Source organism: Apodemus sylvaticus, chromosome 3 (assembly GCF_947179515.1).
Source record: "Apodemus sylvaticus chromosome 3, mApoSyl1.1, whole genome shotgun sequence".
NCBI lineage: Eukaryota > Metazoa > Chordata > Mammalia > Rodentia > Muridae > Apodemus > Apodemus sylvaticus.
This window is the reverse complement of record NC_067474.1, coordinates 9,632,996-9,657,339: the sequence shown is the minus strand read 5'-3', so window position 1 is coordinate 9,657,339 and position 24,344 is coordinate 9,632,996. Positions and strand designations below refer to the sequence as shown.

The window sequence follows — 24,344 nt, the reverse complement described above, 5'->3', positions numbered from 1 at the left end:
AGGCAAGGATTTTTATACAGGAAGAGTTGATATTACCATTTCAAAAGATGTAGCCAGTGAGGCAGGCACAATTATCATAGCCATTTTGTACAAGGAAATGCAAAATCAATCAGGTACAAAGTTTCTCAAGTAACAGATACAGAAGATCAAATTACAGATGCCATCAAACTTCCTGATTAGAATACAGAGTCACTCATTCTTTACAGTAAACCTTCAAAGAGTTTGAAGTTTCTTATACCCCCTGGGTCTTAAGTTCTTGTGAGAAATCCCTATCTAACATTTAGCCTTCTACCTTGTAAAACAAAACTTCCTGACTTAATCAATGCTTTCAGTACCAGAGTGCCAGAGCCATCCTCATACACATACGCACAGCCACAAAAACCTGCATGTGGTTGCAAGGCTGTAATTATGTAAACAACTATGAGGCAAAGCATTGCAATTCTTAAAAGGGAGTTTGGCAGTTAGTGGATCGACTTCAAAGACCGGGTTATCAGCCAGGCCATAGGAATCCCCTAGAAGAGAGAAAAGGAGGAAGTCAGGGCAAACTGTTACTTGAGAACTACGGGCCATCTTAAATAGCTAGAGAGTATAGTAAATTGCCAGGAGAGATTTCTGCTTCTAAATTTACAGAGAGTTCTGTTATTCCCAGGAGGCATTTCTTTTTTTGCCTCTGTCTGTAAAATATCATTTTTACAGACTTCACTGGGCCACCACGGCATGTACCCACACACAAACACACATACATGAAGTAAACAAACAAACAAATAGTATGATAGTAAAAGTGTTAAAAAAATCTTACTTAGATTTGTTCTTAAAGTCTTTTCCCTCCCATGTGTAGTTCCAGGACTTTGTACATATACTAGGCAAGCACTTTCCTGAGTATCCCAATTGGCGGTGTGGTTTGATTTTTCCTTCTCATTTAAGTAAGTTCCATTTCTTTGCTACTAACACCAACTGGAGAAATAGCTTCAAGGTTCTAAGCTGTAAATAAAGACCATCTGAAAAACTGTTCAGGGGGTTAAGAATCTGGTAACGAGGAAGAAGAATCATCAGGGAGAGGGGAACTCTTCAGTGGGTAAGAATTAGGGGGCAGGCATCCTTAAAGTGGATTACAGAGAAAATCTAGGTTGTAGTCATTTAAGCTTACAGATGATAACTGTGGTTGAATAACTACTGTGTTTTCTTAGCTTTAGTGGTTTAATTTATAAACTATAATGTTTTTAGGACCATAAAAGTACATATGTCTGAGCTACTGTTTCATTGCTGTGGAAGGGCACCATTGCCATGGCAACCTTTAGCAGAAAGCAATTAATTTAGCAACACTCAACCTGTGGGTTTCCACCATCAGAAAACACATTCTTCTCATGGTCTGAGGAATTGAGACACTGCTCAGTAGCAAAATTAAAGTTATAAAGTAGCAACCAAAATAAATTTGTGGATGGGGTTTCCTAAGACCATCAAAAATATGTGCTTTGTAATGGCCATGATACAGGTTGAGAATCGCTGATTTAATTAATATCTTGCTTACAGTTTCAGAGGGTCAGTCTATGATCATCATGACGAGGATCATGGTGGCAAGCAGCCAGGCAGTCTTAGTGCTGGAGCAGGAGCTAAAAGCTTAGATCATGATCTGCAAGCAGCAGGCAGGGACAGAGCCAAGCCTGACATAGCATGGGCTTTTGAATCCTCAAAGTCCATTTCCATTTTGGGGTCCAACCACCATAAGACATACAACTTAAAACAGAAAAAGAGCCAGTCAAGGAGGTCAGGTGAAAATCATTATGGGATGCAAGAATTGTGAAACACAGAGAAGTACATTTGAATATTCATGAATGAAAAGTTGATAGGACCATAGGTCCCCGTGACTACTGTAAGCTGGCTGGTCCCCTCCACAAGCTTTTAGTCTGTATTGCATAGCCACAGGAACTTCATAATTCCTATGTTAAATTTTCTGTCAACCAATACGTATTTTTTCTCAAGGAGAGAAAATTGTGTTTTCTACAATGTAATAGCTTTCAAGGTTCCTTGGCTCTCTCCTGCCACTTGGCTTGAGGGAAAGAAGTTCAGAATACTCACTAATGTGCTTCAGGTTTGGAGAAAATTGATTCCATTTCCACACGAAATAACTTTAAATTATTTAAATAGTTAAAGTGCCCCAAAAGGAGAAGCAGACCATGTCTAAAAGTCCATTTCTCTTCTGGGAAATGCCAGATCAATTTCACTGTCAATGGGGGTAATTTTGTTCCTAATGCTAGACTCATGCAACTCAATAGACTTTTATACATTTTCATTGGTAGATCTTTAATTTTTAAATGTAAAATAGAGAACTGTCAACTTCTATCTTGCTTTCATTTATTCATAATAATATCCATAGCTGTTTATTGTGAATGTTAGTGCCTCAATTTTCTTCCTTGCTTCAGTGAGCTCTTATTACCCTGAGATTCTCAAGACTAGTTGTAGCTCTTTCTCAGTTTATAAAAACGTTTCTCAAATATCTGTTCTCCTGTCCTGAAAAGCCATCTCAGCTTCACTTCATTTTGTACTTAAAATATGAGCTGAGATGTCACTTGTGGATTGAAAAAGTGACAGTGTCTTGGCTAAATCATAGTTACTTCAGAAATATTACATGTATGTAGAAATCACACATAGTAAAAAAAAAAAAAACACCTGGGGTTACAAACTGTTTTACTAACATCTGAAATTAGAAAACAAGGTTCTTGTATGTCTGCCGTGGCTTACACAACAAGTTAAGGAATAAGAAATGCTGGAGAGAAAGTTGTAAAGTTTCTAGTGCATAATTGTAGAATTAGCCTTTGTCATTAAGTAGTGATAACACATGGTATAACTTATCAATGGCAAACACTGAGATTCTAATCACAATGATATTCTGAATTCCTGAAAGCAAAGCTGATTTTCAAGCTTTGCTTTTATCTCAACAAGGCTGGCACTTAGCTATTTAAATGCCTGTTACATGAGTGTAGGAGGTGTGGGCTATCACTATACCCATGTTAAATACAGTGTATTCACAAGAAAAATTGTTGAGTCTGCTTTTATTTTTTTTGGCCATTACTCTAATTTGGTCTTTCCTAGTATAAAAGATAAAGATGCATTGCATATAAGTAGCTATTATTGCAATGCTCAGCACATAGACACCTTTATATATTTTTAAAATGTTGGGTAACATTCACCAATAGACTAGAGAATTTTTTTTAATTTTTTTGGGGGGGGTTACGAGACAGGGCTTCTCTGTGTAACCCTGGCTGTCCTGGAAATCATTCTATAGACCAGGCTGGCCTCAAACTCAGAAATCCACCTGCCTCTGCCTCCCAAGCGCTGGGATTAAAGGTGTGTGCCACCATTGCCCGGCTGACTAGAGAATTTAATTGTAAACCAAACCTTAAAAGTCATATGGATAGAAACTTAACCAAAATATTTTCTTGGAGTTTTTATTACAGACAGCATTACATACCTTAATTTTTTCTTTATGCACCTCAAATATATTATAAAAACATCAACAACTTATGTCATGTATGACTGCCAAGTAAAGTGCTAACTGTTGGTTAGAGTTAAGGTAGTTGAAAGGACTGCAGGTAAAGTAGCAGAATGACACTGGGGCTCCAGTATTAAGATCACAGATCTCAATGGTCCTTGGGTGCATCTCAAGATATCTGTGGACTTTTTGATGTTACATTCAAATTGGTATATGAATATGATGAAAGATATTTTCCTGACTCTTCTTTCCTGGATTCTGAAATTATTAATTAAGAGAGCTCATGGAAGAAAGAAAGAATCAAAACAGAGACAGAAAGAGGCTAAAAAGACAGAGAGGGAGAGAGGTGAAAGGGAGCACGGGGAAAGAGGAGGAGGGGGCGGGAGATGCGGGAGAGTAGAAGGAGAGTGAGAGGGGAAGAGGAGAGGAAGGAAGAGCAGATAAAAAGGAGAGGGTGACAGAAGAGAAAAGAAGAGGGAAAGGCGCGGAGAGAGGACAGAGAAAGAGGAGGGTGGTGTGCAAGGGAAAGAATGAAGACTTTTCATGTTTGTTCACAGCTTCCTAACTCTGTCTCTTGCCTGGCTCAGTGAGAAAGCATATGTACCCACTGCACATTTAGAGTTATTTTAAGCACATATTCATCATGTAAGTGTAAACAAAAATCAAGTTTAATAAGCCTATATAATTTTATTCTAAACCATGCTAATTATTTGTGTAGCAAATTTCCTAAAATTACTTGATAGATCTTAATGTAGAATTACTTAAATAGCTTCATTAAGCCTTGAAAACATAATCAGTTCTTTTAAAGTTGAACCATCTAATTGAAACAAGAATAAAATCCATAAATATTATAGACTCAGAAAACTAGTTTTCTTAAAAATGAGAATTATTATTAAAATGTAAATATTCAATAAAATTAATAGGGATATTGCAACTTAGAATTAAACTCTTTTTCTTTTAAGTTTTCATTTCATTAGTGTTCAGACTGACTTTGGTGTTCAATGCACAAAGCCTGGAACAGTTTCCGTCCATAGAAATGCAGTCATATCTCCATATTTAAGTGAGGGCCATGCATTCAGGTCATGGTGTGGGTCTATGGAAAGTAAGTCAGGATAGATAATAAGAAAATAGATTGTAGCAGGGATAACTCTTTCATATTCAAATTTCAAAAACAAAGACTGAGCTCTTCTGGACTTGAAAAATCCATAAAGCACGTGACAGCGATAATACCAAAATTCACAATTTAAGGTTATAAGAAGATAAAAAGTGGGCAGGGATGATGGATGGGACAGTGAGTAAAGACAGTTACTGCCAAATCTGAGGAGCTGAATTTGAATATTAGATATTGCTGTGTTGCTTTGTCAGCATTGATCTGCTCCATTCTAAGGGACCTGGAATTGTTCTATTTTCATCTCTACTTTCAGGAAGAAGTAATCAAGTCTCACAGTGGTTTTATCCTCTCCCAAGACTGAAGAGCTGGGTAGTGGCTGTGCCAGCCTGTCTTGAGCCAATATTTTGTACTCTTCGATGATTTGCTGCTCACCCATTTTTTAGAAAGGACTTCTAGAAAGCCCACTAAATCTAAGGGTTCTAGCTTCAGATCTAGAAAAGCAGAGAGTCCAGCCTGCTGATGGTATGCAGAACATCCAGTGTTCTTAAGAAAAACCCTCCTCATCCTACCTACTACCCTGTGTTCCCAGGCTGCCCGCTGTGTGACCTTCTTTCCATCCCTTCCATTCTCAGGCTATGGTGCTGAAGAAAAGCAAATGTGGTTTCTGCTTACAAGCCTTGCCTACTGTCATCTGTCTAAAACAACCTCCCTTTCCTTTTCCCTGGTAGATATGTCCTTAAACATGATGTAAGAATTCCACAAATCACACTATTTACAGTCTTTACTTCTAGCCAGCATCTTCTCATACCAGTCATTAGCCAACCATTGAAACCTCCTATCAGTCTTCCAGTGAAGACATTATTTCACTGTTCTCTTCCTGTCTTGATGAAACAGCAGCATAATTTGCTCTGCCCCTGACATAATCTCTCATTTCCTTTCTGCCCCTTTTCTCTATTTTTGAATTCTACTCTTTACTCACTCATCCCCTCTACATTTTCTTAAATTTTGTTATCATTGTCTGAAATCGGTGGTATTATTTCAGGTATTTCACTCCTCAGCATCTCCTGGCCTTCTATTTCATCCTCTCTGGTACCCAACTGGAACTTGAACCCACTGTGCACTGATCCGCCCTGTTCCTCATGTTTCTCTGTATCTATCTTCTGCTAAAGCCCCTGAGTGTAGACTCAGCTCTCTTGTCCCTTTCTTGATAAAACTTTACCTTGTAGAAATTCAGTTCCTTTCCGTTCTGAGACAGGTTCATGAAAGGTTGGAGAACACTTACCACACTGTCCAGTTTCTCTAAACCGTGAGTGCTTAAATTCCAGGCACACTGGTCCTGCCAACGAAACTGCCACTTACAACTCCTCTGTTCACACAGTGACTCTCCCTAATTACAGCCTTACATCATGGAGTCATCCAGCAGCCATGAATGAACTGTGTCTGCCTGAAAGTGGGGCTGAAAATGGAAAAGGGCAGGGTGTGAGAGAAGGATGAAGCTAAGACAAGGTTTCTGATCAATGCTCAAAGTTTAATATTCAGCACTGTGTGTATACAGAGGAAGCCCACAGACCCATCCTCTGTTTCAGCTGGATTATGTTACAAAGCAAGCTCAGTGTGCAGTCAATTCCTCAAAACACCTTTAGGAAATTGCAAATGCAGCAAGGCCAGGTGACTCCAGCTAGGTCAGAAAACCTTTGTGGGTCTGTTTAGCCTACTCAAATCTGTTATCTCTTCTTTCCCCAAATATCCTACTCTCCATTTTATTCAGGACTCCTGGACCTATTTCTTACTTCACAGGAGGAAAAAGAAATGCATTTTTGGCTCCTGGTTTTCCTGTGTCCAAGCCCTCTGATTTCTTTTGTAAAAAGGGGTGAGGTACCTGAGATAAGTCCCTCTCTTGGCAGTAGAGCTGAGCTCAGCCTCGTTAACCTAGAACGGTGATTATCTTTGTTTGGTCATTACAGAACACTTCTCCTAGCCATTTCTTATCTCTGTGCATGTATGATGCTATTTTAGACATCCCAGAAAAGGATCTGTGACAATATAACCTGGTCACAGGAAAGACTTTGTTTCCCCACAGTCTGACACTTTGTTCATCTGGAGGCATCAGTTTAACAACCTGGGTATGTCTTTTATTAGATAGCAGGAGGAACTAGCATGAGCTACAGAAACATGAGCTAAAGCAAGCAAATGAAAACACATCTCGAGGGCTCTGACAATTGCAGTGTTATTGGACTTCAGACTAGCTCAGCAGCAGCAGGTTGACTGCCTTATAAATTACAAGAATTTATGGGGGCACTTAGAGTACTAGGTCATAGCTAAATGGCACAGGACATAATTTTATCAAATACCATTCACAGCCAGAACCAGAGTGTCCACATCCTGAGTGCTGAACGCCAACTGGTGCCTGCCTGAGATAACACAGATGGTAGAATTACCTAGCCATGGATTAACGTAGTCATCAGAAAAATGCTTTCATAAGTAACTACAAATTACTTGGCAATATTTAAGCATATGAAGTAATAGGAATAAACACAAATATAGGAACAAAATTAAAATTATAACACTGACAAAAGAATTTACAGAAATAAAAAATATTGTAAACTTAGTAGGGCAGAGATAACAGAAGACAGAATTACAGGCTATAGGTAGCAGGTCTTTTGAATTGTCTTGTTCTGAACAACTTAAAGGACATAGACTTTAAAATATGATACAGGGTCTGAAGATCTTGCCAAAAGATTAAGAACATTTGCTGCTATTGGAGGGGACCTACAGCTCTCATTGTAGGCTGGTCATAATCCACAATCTATAATCCACCTGAGCGTCAAGTTTTAGGGGGAAACAGTGTCCTCTTCTGGCTTCTTGGGCATGGGCATGCATGTAGGCTACACACACACACACACACACACACACACACACACACACACTATGATATAGCTTAAGTGACCAATAGATAAATAAAAAAGGTCTAAATTGTTACCAGGTTCCAAGAAGAAAGGGAAAAGTAGGTAGGTTGGGAAAAAATTATGAATGATACCTGAAAACTTGCTGAGCAGTTAGAAACTGGAAACATCCAGGTGGGACAACCCAAGGCATTTTCCACAGAAGTATATATATCTTAAGTAGACTTCAAGAAACCAATATCAAAGAAGGAATCCTTTAAAATAAAAATTGCGATTTTATGCTTTTGAGTGTTTGCCTGTGTATATATCCTTGTACCAGATGTGTGCCTGATGCCTATAGAGGCAGAAGAAGATGTCAAATCCCAGGGATCTGAAGTTTCAGATGATTGTGAGCTGCCATACAGGTGCTTGGAATAGAAACCTGCTCCTTCACAATTGTAACAAATATTCTTAACTGCTGAGCCATCTCTTCTCTATCCCAAGAATAAATCTGAAAAGTAGGCAGAGGTAAATATCAAATTGCTATGGAATTTTTATCTAAAACTATGGGGGCAAAGGGACGCACCCTGCCCCAAGTTAATGACTATCATCCAAAACCCTGAAGGTTTTTGCCTCATGAGACTGTTTCCAGCAGAAGTTCCCCTAAGGTAAGGGTGAATGACATTCTTCAAACAACGGGAAGTGATAAGAGGGAATCCTGGAACATCTGGAAGGAAGGAGGAAACACAAAATAGGAGTATATTCAGTGCATTATCATAGTTAATTTTGATTTTAACGAATTAAAACAAAATGCTACCAAAACCTCAACACTTGTGTTTTGCTTGACATACGCCTGTAGAAATCAATGAATAATATAAACCTTCTAGCTCTTACTGGATCAGAAAGGTACTAAAAACACGGGTCATGTGGCCTCAATCAGAAGAAACACTTCAGAGGGCACGAGTTTGCACCTCAACACGGGGCAAGAGGTGAGTATCAAGGGGTGTTTCAGAACCACGCCATTTCCATCATCTTTGTGAGAAACGAGCCACATGCAGTGAGTTTGTGTGACACTGCAGTGGAATGAAATCATGTTGGCTTAGTAGATTTCCATTTACTGACCTCAGCTAACTAACCTATCTTTATTTCTTCAGCTTAAAGATGGAGCCCAAGACGAAAGGATTAAAGCAGCAGCAGCAGCAGCATAAGAAACTCCTGGCTGCAATGCTTTCCCAGGATTCCTTCGAGTCCATCCACAGCCCCACGCCATCTGTAATAGAAGAAGACATTGATAATGAAGACGATGCAATGGAGTTGCTGGGTAATTTTAAAAATTAATAACTTCTCTTTCTAGTCCTTTCTGGCATTGTAAAAGTGTGCAGTAATTGGGGGATTTCAAACGTTTTGAATAGTCTTGTCTAAGCCAAAGGGGTCTCTTTAACGTACACGTTCTTTCCATTAGAACTCTATAAAATTGCATGTAAGAACTGAGCTGAACCTATGGAAGCATGTGAAACATTCCCTAGACTGTACTCTGTGCTTTGTATATGCAGTGCTCTATCCTCTGACGTCATCGGGCTTTATTCTGTGTGCCATTGTGATAGGATGCAAACCTGTCTGTTTTATTTTCTTTACTGCCCCTGTTGTCTATAAAATACATCCTCCTCCTAAGAAAGTTTTGTGATTAGAAGGTTGCTTTAGAAGAATATCATAGAGTTGATGATGCTGGCCGTAGATTAATGCTGGATGCCTTTCATGAATGCTAGGGAGCCCTGTAGAGATTGCAGTCTAGAACTCATTACCTTCATACAACTTCATTAACGCTATAGATAGTTTTTCCTTTTAATAGTTTTTCATGTTTTTGCTTTTAGTGATTCAAGTATGTGATCCTGTTTCAGTAGAAATATTCTCATATAAATTATCTTTACAAAAATTGTTAATTGATACTTCAGGAAAAAAAATTTTCAGAACAGGCTTTCTCTGTATAATCGTAGATCTCCTGGATCTCATTCTGTTGACCAGGCTGACCTTGAACTCAGAGATCCACATGCCTCTGCCTCCTAAGTGTTGGGATTAAAGGTGTGCACCACCATTCCTGGCTGGAAAATCGTTTTTGCAAAAAGATATGAACTTTTCTTTGCTAGTAGTCCACATGAAAAATGTCGTGTTTTTTAATTGAGTGGTACTATTCTATTATAGAGAATTAAAATAATTAGTATATACTTTTATAACAACATTCTATTATATTTAAGCTAAAAGTAATAAATAATATAATTACATATAGAATATCAATGCACTGCAAAGGTACTTTATTTAAAATTCTAAAACAGATTTCGTGGAATTAAGTGTGGATGGCAGTAAATTATGGTCTGTATTAACGATAAGTCTCCATGCGTACACCTGCAAAGGTGTCATTCATCAGATGATAACAGGCTTCATGATCTTTTCTAATGGTCTAATAACTACCTTCAGTCTAGAACTAAGGAAACTGCATTATGGCACTTTTCGTTAGATACTTTTGACCCCTGTTTTCTTTAAGCGACTGAGTCCTATTCTCCTAAGTTCTATTCATTAAAATGAGAGGGCCTCTGGATACCCTGGCATCCTTCATTCACTACAAAGGACTTTGACCTAATGTCATAAAATAGAATCACTTCTGTTGCAGGCATTTTTTAATCATGTCAAAAACATAAACACATCACGTCCACCATCTTCTTTACCTATGCTAACACAGTCAAATATAGTGGTGACTCCTAGTGCAAAAGTGGGGGCAGAGGTCCCTACTACACATTTGTTTAAAGAAGCTGGATCCTGCAGGACAAGGGGGTGCAAACCTGGGAGGAGTGTGCCCAGACTCCTGGGGGCTTATTCACATACATATGGGGTCTTTTATAACTGTGTTAAGTGCTTCCCTGCTGGTCAGGGACAGTGAAAGAGATGATCAGGGCCTCTTAGGAGATTCACATGTCTACTTTATGCTGATTATCCTGACACCTCACCTGCTCTGTTCAAAAGTTTCTAGCGTTCTAAGCAGAAGACCAGAGCTTTGGGTCTTGGAGTCTACCTCTTGATAAGCCATTAGCAATTGGCTCTCATTAAACCTTCTTTTCCTTCTACATATTTAGCCTGCATTCTGACCAGGATTAACGGTAAAGAATAGTAGAAGCTTTGGGCATTCTCTGTGTGGTTGCAAGTGACACTGCTCTCTTAGTGATGCGCATACCTTGTAATGGCATGCACGGCTCAAGCTCACAGCAAGTAGCCTTACAGAACTCCACATGCATTTTTCCTGGTTTTGGAAATGAGTTCAAAGAAACATGAGATTGCGTTCAGCTGAAAAAACACAAATGTTAACGACTTGAAAATTTATGTGAAATCAAAATTTAGTACATAGATTCATTGTTAAAATGTAACAGATATTGTTGTTTAAAATATCTTTTGGCAATCTATGATGTGTTGCAGAATGAGCTTGCTGTAATGTGCTTTTAAGGATTTAATTTTTTTATTATCTATGCCATAATAAAATAAGTTGAAAATGTGTCATGCATGGAAAATAATCTGTAAATGTGAATTGACAAGTAAAATATATGATTTTAGTTAATATTAATATAAAAATGAATTACCCATCAATAAAATTTGTTGACTTAATCAAAAAATCTTTTAGTGAGGATAGTCCATATAAATAAACCTAGTTATTCTTGTCTTTATTGAAATGCAGTGTTGTTAATATATGTTGATCATATATTCACAGTTGTTTAAATGTATGTCTGTGAATTTATTTTATAAACATATTAGTCATGTGGAAATAATTTTAGGATCCACTTTATATTAATTTCTATGATTATTTTAAATTCTATTTATAAATTCATAGTGCAGAAATAACTGCTTATGAAACTAATATTATCTATCAAATAATATTAAAAAAGACACCAATAATAAGCACCTCTGAAATTGGCTCCAGATATACAAAACATAGACTAAAATCATCTTCCCACTCTCCTCAAATGATACAATTCTCAACCCTAAATGTAAGACAGCTTCATTTATTTTGGTGGTTATACTGCCACTTAATAATCAGAGTTATGGAGAGTCTTTCCAAGAAAATGATCACATTTTCTAAAACATCTACTAAAATCAAGAGATTTCAAAAATGGTATGAGCAAGATTGTTTCCCAGATCTTCTATGGCTTCTTTCTTTATCCTCACAGGGAACTTAAGGAACTATTAAGGATGTTTAACTGTGTGACCATCTTTCCAATTTCTTTATGTTGCCTGTTTTCATCATCATGTTAGAAATGTAACAATAGTAAACAAATAGAATGATTAATAAAATATTAAAAAATAAATGTAATAGTAATATGTAGTTGATTGCTTTCTACACAGTTTATACTTATTTATCCCCATTTAAAAACACTAGAAAAAAAGGCACAACTAATTTATTACACACTTTATTTGAAACTATTACTTATAAAATATTTTAGACTTTCTGAGACTTGAGGACAAGGAAACTATCTAAAAATCATATTCCAGAGATGCTAAAGGCATTAATTATACTTAGTTATACTTTTTGGGCTTAGCTCAGGATTATGTAATTTAAATTTAAAGCTAAATCTACATTACCTCAAACAAACAATGTTGCTATAAACATAATTTGTTCATTTTAAGATACATAGGTAAATACAGTTTCTAGGTCTCCCAATATCTTAAATAAATCAACTCATTATTGGCAAAATACAAGGAGGATTTACTGGAGGGAGTCATTAAGGTGAGATGTCCTTTTGGCCAATTCTTCCACATCTCAATGAACTTAATGTAAAATGAATATTTACTGTCATGTGTTTGGTTAAGTTGGAGGCAATTTTTCCAATAACAAAACAAAACAAAACAAAACAAACAAAACCATCCTATATTTACAAAGTAAGAGAGAGAGAGGAAAGCTGTCATTGTGACCAAGGAAGAGGACCCTACCTGTTGCTTATACTTTACTGACTTAACACCTGTGAATCAGTCTAAACCAGAAGGGACCAGCAACATAAGCCTCTCTGTTTTTTTCCCTTACAGCACTGATCATTTGGCACATCAGAATAGCAAAGTAAACTGAAGATTCTCCATAAAAATGATTCTGTATAAAAATTCTGAGGATTTTCAGACATTCAGCCACTGAGTATTCCAATATTACCTGTAAGATTACTTAAAATATTAATTCATTTAATATAGTATAAAAGCAAGTTTATCTAAATTAGTATCCATTATAGATAAAATATCCAAATAGGGAGTACTTTAATATATAGAAATTAAAACACTCAGAAGGGTATTTTTTTTAAGATATTGAAAATAGTTACCTCAATCCAAGTCAGTTTTATCTTCACAATATATTTTTAAAAATTCCATTAATGATTCTTCAACTACTATCACAAATTAACCAAACCTTACAGAGAAGCACTAAATAAATCAATGCCACTGCAGACCTAAGAAATCCTGAAGTTGTGTGAGATATCAGTCACTTGTCACAATATCTCCTCTGTGACAGAAGCTCTGTAGAAGGTCCCATTCTTGTACTGGCACCCATGCTCTGAGCTATAACTTCAGTTGGTTTCCATGTTGTCATTGCCTGTATGAAACCACATAGACATAATCACCCTGTTGTCCAAGGACTTGAATACTGTGCCAGCCTCTTTTGGTTAGAATGCCCTTTTAGAAATGTATTGTAGCACATGTTTTTCTATGGAAAACTCTGTGTAGATGCTGGGTGTGAATTTTAACAGGCCACATGAGGAGGCTTGCATCTTATATTTAATTTTAAAAAGCTATTTGGTCTCCAAGTTTAGTGATAAGGACAGGTATCATGGGGAAGCAGATGATGCTCCATCTCTCAAGTCATTTAGTTCATGTTAGCAAGTTTGCCTTCTAAGTCTATACCTGACACTTGCACAGTGATTTGAATGGGGGTTAGGGTTAGGGTTAGGGTTAGAGCTAGGGTTAGGGCTAGGGTTAGGGTTAGGGTTAGGGTTAGGGTTAGGGTCTGAATTACAGGTGTTGATTCTTGAGGTTTGGTTTGCTTGTGAATCACTAAGGGCCTATATTTAAAGAACTCTGCATTCCCCATACCCAGTAATTTGTTCATTAGATTTGAATCTAACCCACGAAGCAGATTTTGCTCATTAAGAATGCCTTCCTGACTATAGTAGATTCTGTTACAGGCAGTCTGTCGAACTCATAAGAACACTGATAAAAAAGGAGAGATGCAGAAACCGAGAAGGCTCACTGATGAATGCTTATAGCCAGAGAGCACCAAGTGGAGGTTTCTGATGCATCCACACTCACTGGATTGTTGTGTTTGGAATTCTACACATGCTTTGTTCTCTTCATTTGTTATTTTTATTCCTTTCCAAAAATACCTGAATTTTTGCTGGTAGTAATGAATATCCTGTGTGGAAAATGCTCTCTAAATAAATACAATCCTAGAAGATGTCACCAGAAGTGTACACCATACCACTTGATATGACTTGTAGGGTGTGTGACAAGAAATGCTTCGCTTTCTACCTGTAAAAAAAAAAAAATCTGACTGTAAAACACATTGGTCCAGGAGAATAAAGCTAATAGTTGTCCAAAAATTTCTAAACACTTAAAAAATCCTTTATAGTGCTGATTGTACTTCAGGTGAAATTCCTTTACTCAACAGAGAACTATTTCCAGTTATTTCCGTGTATGTTTGCTTAAGATATATTGATTACTTACACTTAACTAGAAGTGATTGATACCTGCCAAAGGCATCATTTAGTGTATTTTTCACACATGTGCTGTGGCTTTTCCCTGAGGATTGTGTGAATTGTGGGCCACTGTGATGTGATGAGGTGACCTGGCCAAAGACCTGTGCTCCAATTCTAAGACCCAAATCTTCTCCCATGCTACCTCTTGCTAGTTTTTTTTCCCACATTTTGGTGTTTGGTTTTAATTTTTTAATCTTTTGGTAATCTCTGAGGTTCAAGCAATTAGTTGCAAATTGCAAGATGTACCATTGATCAAATTGCAAGATGACCATGCGCCTTTCCTACTACACAGCATGGCGTGAGGTAACAAGATATTCTCAGAAAATGGCACATTCCCCTTGCATCACAGCTGACAGGAACACTGGGGGAAAAGACACAGATTTATGTACAAAACTCTTCCCAACCAGTTCTGTTCTCTAACCCATGGCTGTGTTATGCAGTTGGAGGCAGAAGAAAGCATGTGCTTTCTTTACCTATGGAGAAAAGCCGTCCACAGTAGGAGCCGGTGGTTATCACAGCACAATAAAATGCTTGGAGAGCCAAGCTCTGAGACCCCAAATGGGAATACAGACAAGCATGCAAGCAGTGTGCTTCCCGCCAGCGCACCACACCACATCTTTCACTTGACCCATGGAGATTTAAGCAGGGGCAGTGACTTCTGGGACTTGTTAAAAATGGGGTGGAGATTGCTAGACTGTACAATTTATAGGAGGAAAAGAAAGTATTGTGTATATATGCAGAGGCTCACACTAGCAGACACAGCTTGGGAAAGAAGACAAAGGGGCTGTGGTTCAAATTCAGAAAATCTAGAACTGTAATTCATGTTTACGTGTTTCTGTACAGATCAATTACTGAACTTGCTATAATACAGAGGATTTAATAATGCTTTCAAGTTCTCTTAGCAAATATGAAAATGTTTGAACAATTTTGGTTTAGTCTTAACTTGTTACCCGTGAAAAATCAACCAAATTCCATCATAGTGTTAAATATTATTAGAGTCTTGTTGTTTTAGACAAAAAGCCTTTCCTTTCCAAATACTTCATACATGATGATGTGATATTGCAGGGTGATTTGTTCAACCATGTACTTATTTTCATGTAATTTGAATCTGAACTTTTGCTTTATATAAGACTAATTTGAAAATTGCACTGAATCACAACTTTGTTATATTTTATTGGTTGATACAAACGAATTGTAATTAATTTAGCAAGTGTTTATAGCTTAATGTCAAAATCAATAGCTTATTAAAGACATGTTGCAATTCCTCTGATTTCTTTAAATATGGTTTTATAGCAAAAAATTGTGTTTAGATATTTCCATATCATAATATACTTAGGCACATGTTTAATTATTTTCCAATAAACACTTAAGTGAAACATAATGCTAAAAAGAATGTTTACAAAATGTGACAAGTATTTCCACAAACAGCTGTTCTTGAAAAATAAAACTTTCTTTAAAAACCAGTAAAAAATTATGCTATATGTATGTTTTTACATTCATTTATTGATATAAAGTTTTTAAGTGAAAGATCTCCAAGAAGAACAGTGGAGAATTTAAGGTTGTTACAATGGAAATCAGTGAAGATTAATCATTTCTATTATAGTTTTTAAACTTATGTCCTTCTTGCTGAATGCCCCATCAGGTTGGATGGATTTATCTGTGTTACAATGAAGTCTTCTGAGATTTTATCTAAAATTTTAATTTCTTTAAAGTTTGCTTTTCCAAGTATCACCAGAAGATGGTTTAATGGGTCATTTTGATTATCGACATTCAGTAAATACTTGTTTCAAAATATTAACGTAGGTAGTATTAGCATAATAAAGCAAAAATTACATTAAGCTCAGGAACTTAACTTTTCAAGAATGGCACAGTGTGTGAAGTTAGCAGTGACAGTTATTTCTCCACTGTTACAGATTGTAGGACTGGGAACAGATTTGTTACTAGAAATCTGAGATTAATAAAAATGTTTACTCTTTAAGGTTTTGTAAGATTAAGTAAAACAATTCATGCTCAAGTTCTCAACCATCAGGCAAGCTAGAAAATTATAATAATTCTTAAGTGGATTTTTTCCTCGTTCATTTTAATGTGTGAGATTGAGTGCATATAAAAGAAAATAAAGTGAGACCCAGGAACACTTAGGTTTGCCCCATATATTTAGAAAACATTTCTACAACCTCTGCATCTTAGTTACTTAATTTTACCTTTTAAAGATGGATACTGACAACTTTCTGAAATTTTATAACATATGAAGCTAATTTCCCCTGGTGCTTTAGACCAAGCCCTGGCAATTTAAACAGTACCTGTATTACAAAAGAGCATAAACATGTTCAAATTCTCCTGGTGATTTAATTGAACAATTCTTTGCAGCAATGTGAATATTCTTTCTGTTTTTAACAGTATCAAAAACTACAGATCTCAGTGTGGCTTTACTGTAGATGTATTGGGTTTTGGTGCCTAGTTATCTGCCTCTGTGATTTGTAGTCACAGTCTCAGGCAGTTCTGTAGAATGGAAAGTCAACATCTGGGGTATGGAACCACAGAGAATAAGGCCTGTGGATCTTATCTTGTGATGGGAATGGGAGCTTTGGCTAAGAAAACACTATTGTTTCCAAGGCTTTCTCTTCTGTACCCTATTACACAACACTAACACCTATGAAGAGGTGTGTGTGTGTGTATGTGTGTGTATGTGTATGTGTGTGTATGTGTGTGTGTATGTGTGTGTATGTGAGTGTCTGTATGTGTGTGTATATGTGTATGTGTGTGTATGTGAGTGTGTGTGTGTGTATGTATATAAGAGAGAGAGAGAGAGAGAGAGAGAGAGAGAGAGAGAGAGAGAGAGAGAGAGAGAGAGAAGAGAGAGAGCACTTTATCTTCCCTTTATGGGCTTTTGACACTTATGACCTGTAATTTCTCAAGTAGCCTTAATAATACCATGATACCATCTGGGCCTTACATCTTGGTACCTGAGTAAAGGCATGTTCTATAGTTTTAGACAGAGACTGTATCTCTATTTGTCCAGCATAAGAGAACAAGACAAAACTTGAGCTATTTCATTTCTGTTTTGATAAGAGAAATTGAAGATGTGAGAGGAGTTATTCTCCAACAAAAAGCATTTAACTGAGATAGAGAGGGAGTGGGAGAGCAAAAGAGAGAGCTCTAAGAACATACATGTAAAAGCAAAAGTCAAATCCAAAAAGCAGTATTCCTTTAACAACATGAGGATATTCAGACAAAAATACTGCCGTTACTTAAAACAAATATTCTCACCAGAAATTCTAATGAAGTTATAATATAGATATTGATAAATTATTATTTAATTTAATGGCATTGATTCATTTAGTAGCCAAAGATTTAAGTAAATTGCTGGTTATAACTGAAAGAGAGGAGGGTGAGACAATTTATCCATGATGCCTATCATTCTCATGCCACCTCTAGACTCTTGATACTCTTAGTTCTGCTCTAGTCCGCTCCTCTCCCTTCTCTTCTCCTTCTTGAGTTGAATGTCTATGTTGCCCAGACAAGTATTAGAAAGTGACTATTTCTTCATAACACAGGAGAAAGATGCCAAACAAAGACAAAAAGATAAATAATAACAGACCAACAATACACTAGCAAGGAAATAGCAAAAACAATTCCTTGAAAAACAGAGGGAAAAAACAAAAGAAAGCAGTGTACAGTAGAAAAAAGGTTGAAAAGCTTGGCTTTTCTATCATGTAAGAATCTGCTCTTATGACTCTACATTCAGAAGGCTGAGCAAGGAGGGTTGTAGGTTTGGCCAGCCTGGGCTGAGTGTGTATGTGTGTGTGTGTGTGTGTGTGTGTGTGCAGCTTCTCTATAGACAGATAGATAGATTATAGATAAATTCTTTTCCTTTTAAGTAATAAAAATACTGTTTAAACTTTTTTCTACAAAATTATATATGTATGTATATATTATGAGAAAATGTGTAAATATGTAGAAATATATCCATCTCTATATCTATATAGATAAGTATAGATTATTTATTAATATATAAATATGTGATGTAAAAAGAGGGAAGGGAAAGAGAAAAATCCAAACTTTTGAAGAGGGAAAAAAACAGAAGTGGAAAATCAAGTAAATAGAAATTATATGGACATAATGATCTGCAATGGCCAAAAAAAAAAGGAAAAAATAATTAAAGAATAATGTGGGTGTAATTATAGTGTCTAGTATCAAGATATACATTAACATTTATGACTTGTGACATTGATATAAGGCATAGATCATTGGGAGGAGCTGGAAGGATTCCTCCACACTTGTATAGTCAATTAGCTTTTAGTTAAAGTGGTTTGAGAGAGGAAAACATTTTTAAAATATTTCTGCTGGGAAAGTAAAGTGATAAAAATAAATGAGTTCAGATCTGCTTCATGCCTTTAACAAACTACTTTTAGATGAACTTGATATATCATTATAAAAACAGACTGTTAAAATTCTAAAATTCATAACTTTTTTATCAAAAAATTTTCTAGAAATTACAAAACTTACTAGGAAGAAAATAAAAAGTTGACAAACTGGGGCTCATTAAAATTATGACTTTTTTCCTCATAAAAAGTAAAGAACAAATAAAGATGTAGAAGACTTGCCACTCGGTAGCTGGAAAAGTACAAATGACAATGCATACGGAGCTTGTACCAGCGGGTATGCACAATCAACACAAATGAATTTTTTAAGCAAAATGAAAGTAGACAGAATTGTGATACACGTATGAGGAATGTCACAACATCATTAGCCACCAGGGAAATATGATTTAAAACATGAGATGCTAATTCCCTCAAGCTATACTAGCTAAAATTAAAGACCAAACAGCAAACATGGAAGTGTGCAGCAACCAGCTCCCTGCAGTATTGCTGAGAGGAGGTTAGGGAACACATCTGGACAGTATCTTATATATTGCAATATGTACTTACCCTGTGACCTAAATTTTTCGGCAAGTTTTCAAGGCAATTAAACTTGTTTCCACAACTACACTGTCAAAAAGTTGGCTACTTAAAATAATCTAGTAGAAAAACATTCAAGTGTCAAGCAACAGTTGTGGTATACTCATACAGTACAATACTAGTCAGCAGTTAAAAGTAGAAGTAAAGTATCAATGCATGCAAAAAGGACGGATGATCTTAATTGCCAAAAACTGAGCTCTGTTGCCCAGAAGCCTATGCTATTGATAGCCTATATCAACATGATTGCATCCTGAGATATGACTCTTAGAAAATAACATTAAGCAAACTCTTTGTGGTGTTTTCTAATTAAATAGGATTGGTATTTGCTATGAGAGTAATTTCCCTCACAATCACCATTTATGCATGAAGGGTAGGATGTTTGTGTATACAGATAGTGTGTACTAACTGGATGTTGACTCTTTTTAGAATTGTGACCTTGGGCTCTTAAACCTCCAGGACTGTGAATGACCTAAGGCATTCACAAACTCTCTTGAACAAAGGAAACCAGACACCAATAATTGCATTCTAAATTAATTTAATTTTAATACATTTGTGAACAGGTAAATTTAATGGGTCAGTAGATGAGAGTAGCAGAAGGTGATGGACAAAATTGATACTGCTACAAGGAAGTCTCCTGCATGATAGAAAGCTTTATAACTTGATGCATAGATGTATCCCACTCACAAAATTATATACACATTGTCTGTGTATTTCATTGCACATTGTAATTATATAAAGCACCCAATTCTTACATGGGATAAACCATGATTAAGCCAAAATTAAACCAGATATTGGTGCTCCTAAAATGAAATTTGATGATTTTGAAGATTCTGACTGTGAGTGGATCCTTTCTACATTGGAACTCAATACAATTTCACTTCACACATTTTTTTTATTGATAGCCTTTTATTATGTGATTTATATTTAATTGCAAACATTTACAAAATACTGAATTGGTGCCAATTTACCCTCAGTACTTATTACAGGCTAAATTAGGAAATGTTTCCAATGCTCTATAAATGACACAAAAAAACAAGACCTCTCTCATAAAGCTGTGATTAGCATAAATACTGCTTGGAGCTCAGTACCACTGAGAAAGGCTAACACAGTCCCTGGCCTAGAAGCTCAGTACTGCTGAGAAAGGCTAACACAGTCCCCTGGCCTAGAAGGTCAGTACTTCTGAGACAGGCTAACACAGTCCCCTGGCCTAGAAGCTCAGTACCACTGAGACAGGCTAACACAGTCCCTGGCCTGGAAGACACTGTGGAGCCAAGAACCTGCCAGTCCTGACTCTCTAGCTTCTTCTTTGTTTAATTAGATATTTTCTTTATTTACATTTCAAATATTATCCCCTTTCCTCCTTTCCCTTTCTGAAAAACCCTTATACCATCCCCTGACTCCCTGCTCACTAACCTACCCACTCCCACTTCCCTGTCCTGGAATTCCTCTACACAGGGGCAAGGAGCCTTCACAGGACCAAGGGCCTCTCCTTTCATTGATGGCCAACAAGGCCATCCTCTGTTACATATGTAGCTGGAGCCATGGGTCCCTCCATCTGCACTCTTTGGTTGGTAGTTTAGTACCCGGGAACTGTGTGGGTACTGGTTGGTTCATATTGCTGTTCCTCTTAAGGGGCTGAAAATCCCTTCAACTCCTTGAATCCTTTCTCTAGATCCTCCACTGGGGACCCTGTGCTCAGTCCAATGGTTGGCTGAGAGCGTCCACCTCTGTATTTGTCAGGTACTGGCAGGGCCTCTTAGGAGACAGGTATATCAGGCTCCTGTCAGCAAGCACTTGTTGGCATCCACAATAGTGTCTGGGTTTGGTAACTGTATATGGGATGGATCCTTAGGTGGGGAAGTCTCTGGATTCCGTTTCCTTCAGTCTCTGTTACACATTTTTTCTCTGTATTTCCTCCCATGGGTATTTTGGTCCCCCTTCTAAGAAGGATCAATGTATCCACACTATAGTCTTCCTTCTTCTTGACCTTCATGTGGTCTATAAATTGTATCTTGGGTATTCCAGGCTTTGGGGCTGATATCTCCTTATCAGTGAGTGTTCTCATCTTAGCAAGTGTGTTCTTTTGTTACTTATCATGTATATTCTTTTGTGATTGGGTTACCTCAATCAGGATGATATTTTCTAGTTTTATCTACTTGCCTAAGAATTTCATGAATTCATTGTTATTAATAGCTGAGTAGTACTCCATTGTTTAAATGTACCACATTTTCTGTATCCATTCCCCTGTTGAGGGACATCTCGGTTCTCTCCAGCTTCTGGCTATTATAAATAAGGCTGCTACAAACATAGTAGAGCATATGTCCTTGTGATATGTTGGACCATTTTCTGAGTATATGCCCAAGAGTGGTATAGCTAGATCCTCAGTGGTATAGATATGTTCAGTTTTCTGAGGAACTGCCAGACTGATTTCCAGAGTGGTTTTATCAGCTTGCAATCCCACCAACAATGTAGGAGTGTCCCTCTTTCTCCATATTCTCCCCAGTATTTGCTCTCACCTGAGTTTTTGATCTTAGCTATTTTGACTGGTGTGAGGTGGAATCTCAGGGTTGTTTTGCTTTGCATTTCTCTGATGACTAAGGATGTTGAACATTTCTTTAGGTGCTTCTTGGCCATTTGAATTTCCTTAGTTGAAAATTCTCTGTTTAGCTATGTTCCCTATTTTATAATAGGGCTATTCGCTTCTCTGGAGTCTAACTTCTTGAGTTCTTTGTATATACTGGATGTTAGTCTTCTATTAGATGTACTGTTGGTAAAGATCTTTTCCCAATCTGTTAGTTGCCATTTTGTCCTATTGACAGTGACCTTTGCCTTATAGAAGCTTTGTAACTTTATGAGGTCCCATTTGTAAATTCTTCATCTTAGAGTATAAGCTATTGGTATTCTGTTCTGGAAAATTTCCCCTGTGCCCATATGCTCAAAGCTCTTCCCCACTTTTTTTCTATTAGTTTCAGTGTATCTGGTTTTACATGCAGGTCCTTGGTCCATTTGGACTTGAGGTTTGTACAAGGAGATAAGAATGGATCGATTTGCATCCTTCTATATATAACTGCCAGTTGAATCAGCACCATTTGTTGAAAATGCTATCTTTTTTTTCTAAATGGTTTTAACTCCTTTGTCAAATATCAAGTGTCCATAGGTATATGAGTTCATTTCTGGGTCTTCAGTTCTATTCCATTGATCTACCTGCCTGTCACTGTTCTAATACCATGCATATTTTAATCACGATTGCTCTGTAGTAGATCTTGAAGTCATACCTATTCAATATAGTATTTGAAGTCCTAGCCAGAGCAATTAGACAACAAAAGGAGGTCAAAGGGATACAAATTGGAAGGTAACAAGTCAAAATATTACTATTTGCATATGATATGATAGTATACTTATATGACCCCAAAAATTCCACTAGAGAATGCCTAAACCTGGTAAACAACTTCAGTAACGTGTCTGGATATAAAATTAACTTAAATAAATCAATAGCCTTCCTCTACTCAAAGGATAAACAGGCTGAGAAAGAAATTAGGGAAACAACATCCTTCACAATAGTCACAAATATTATAAAATACCTAATGGTGTGACTCTAACTAAGCAAGTGAAAGATCTGTATGACAAGACCTTCAAATCTCTGAAGAAAGAAATCGAAAAAGATCTCAGAAGACTGAAAGATTTCCCATGCTCATCAATTGGCAGGATTAATATAGTACAAATGGCCATCTTGCTGAAAGCAATCCACAGATTCAATACAATCCCCATCAAAATTCTACCTCAATTCTTCATAGAGTCAGAAAGAGCATTTTTCAAATTCATCTGGAATAACAAAAAACCCAGGATAGAAAAAATTCTATTCTCAAAAGTATCTTCTACTTCTTGAGTCCTGAGATCTAACTTTTGATGCTTTGTTTTTGTAATGTTCTAGTCATTTTTAAGTTGTTGAGGATACCAAACACATTTCCTATCTTCAAGTTTGAACACTTATACACGAACGTGATAGAATATAAGAAAATGGAGGAAGATACAACCACCTTTGAAGACAGATGATTTACACTTTGGACTGAGCAAACTGAGAGGAAGACATACTCCAAGGTCCATCTGCTCTTGAAACAACAGTCAGTAATAACATCTTTGATTCTTAAATGCAAGTTTTATCGTAAGCTGTCTAGTTTTCTTCCTTGTTCCACTTTGGACAGTATCATCCTGTCTTTGATAGGTGTCAATTGTCCAGGCTTTTCTATGCCCACCCCAGTTTCCAAATAATGACACAGAGGCAATTATTTATTTACTTCAGAGACTTAATTCACTTTATTTTTCTTGTATAAAAAGGCTTATGTGGGAGCCACAGCTGGAACCTGGGTCCTCTGAAAGGATCTGGTATGGGTTTTCAGAAGATGACCAGTGAATTCCTGATAAGGAGAGTTGGTCAACAGTCTCTTTCCAGGGGTCACGGGTCAGGTAGCTGTAGGCCATGGAGATGATATCAAAGTTGGCCTTGGCAAAGTTGCCAGGGCAGCAGTGCATCCCTGCTGGTCATCATCAGGAGCTTCTTCAGCACAGGAGCAGTGACAATGCCAGTGCCTCTACACCTCACACATTTTAATGCTTTTTTTATGGAGTACATACATGCTAAGGATGATTTTATCTTTTTCATGTGTCAACACTTTTATTATTAAATCTCCTTCTCTATCCCTGATGACTTCTGCTATGTGGCTGTTTGTTTAGCCTGGAATACAGCTGTGCTATCTCTCTTGTTATTCCTGTCAGTGTGGTTTGACCTATATTCATGTATTTTAATCATTATGTATCTTTTTAGTCAGAGAAGAATTCTTAAAGCAAAAAGTACAATTTGATTATGACAACGTCGGTCATTAAATAGGTGTAATTTAGGCCACTGACATTTAAAGTGTGGTTTTCGTAGATGCCATTTCTGGTTTGTTTTATGTGAATTGTCTTGTTTTTTTACTTCTATTGTATTTTACTCTTCTTCAGCTCTTGGATTTTTTTGTTTGTTTGTTTTCAGTTTCATGAGTTATTTTATTGTTGTTGGGTATTTTCAGGGGAGGGGGTCTTTTGAGACAGGGTCTCATTATGAAACCCTAGCTGACCTGAAACTTTCAATGTAAC

The 24,344-nt window shown here is 36.9% G+C and overlaps 1 protein-coding gene across 2 annotated transcripts in view; it reads left to right on the top strand.

Annotated features, from left to right (window-relative positions):
* The window catches only part of C3H8orf34 (chromosome 3 C8orf34 homolog), a 479,559-nt gene that overhangs the window by 192,720 nt on the left and 262,495 nt on the right, over nt 1–24,344 (top strand). For both annotated transcript variants that reach the window (XM_052175408.1, XM_052175406.1), the window contains exon 7: nt 8,638–8,804. In XM_052175408.1, coding sequence (XP_052031368.1) covers nt 8,638–8,804 — 167 coding nt within the window. The remainder of the gene's footprint in view (nt 1–8,637; nt 8,805–24,344) is intronic.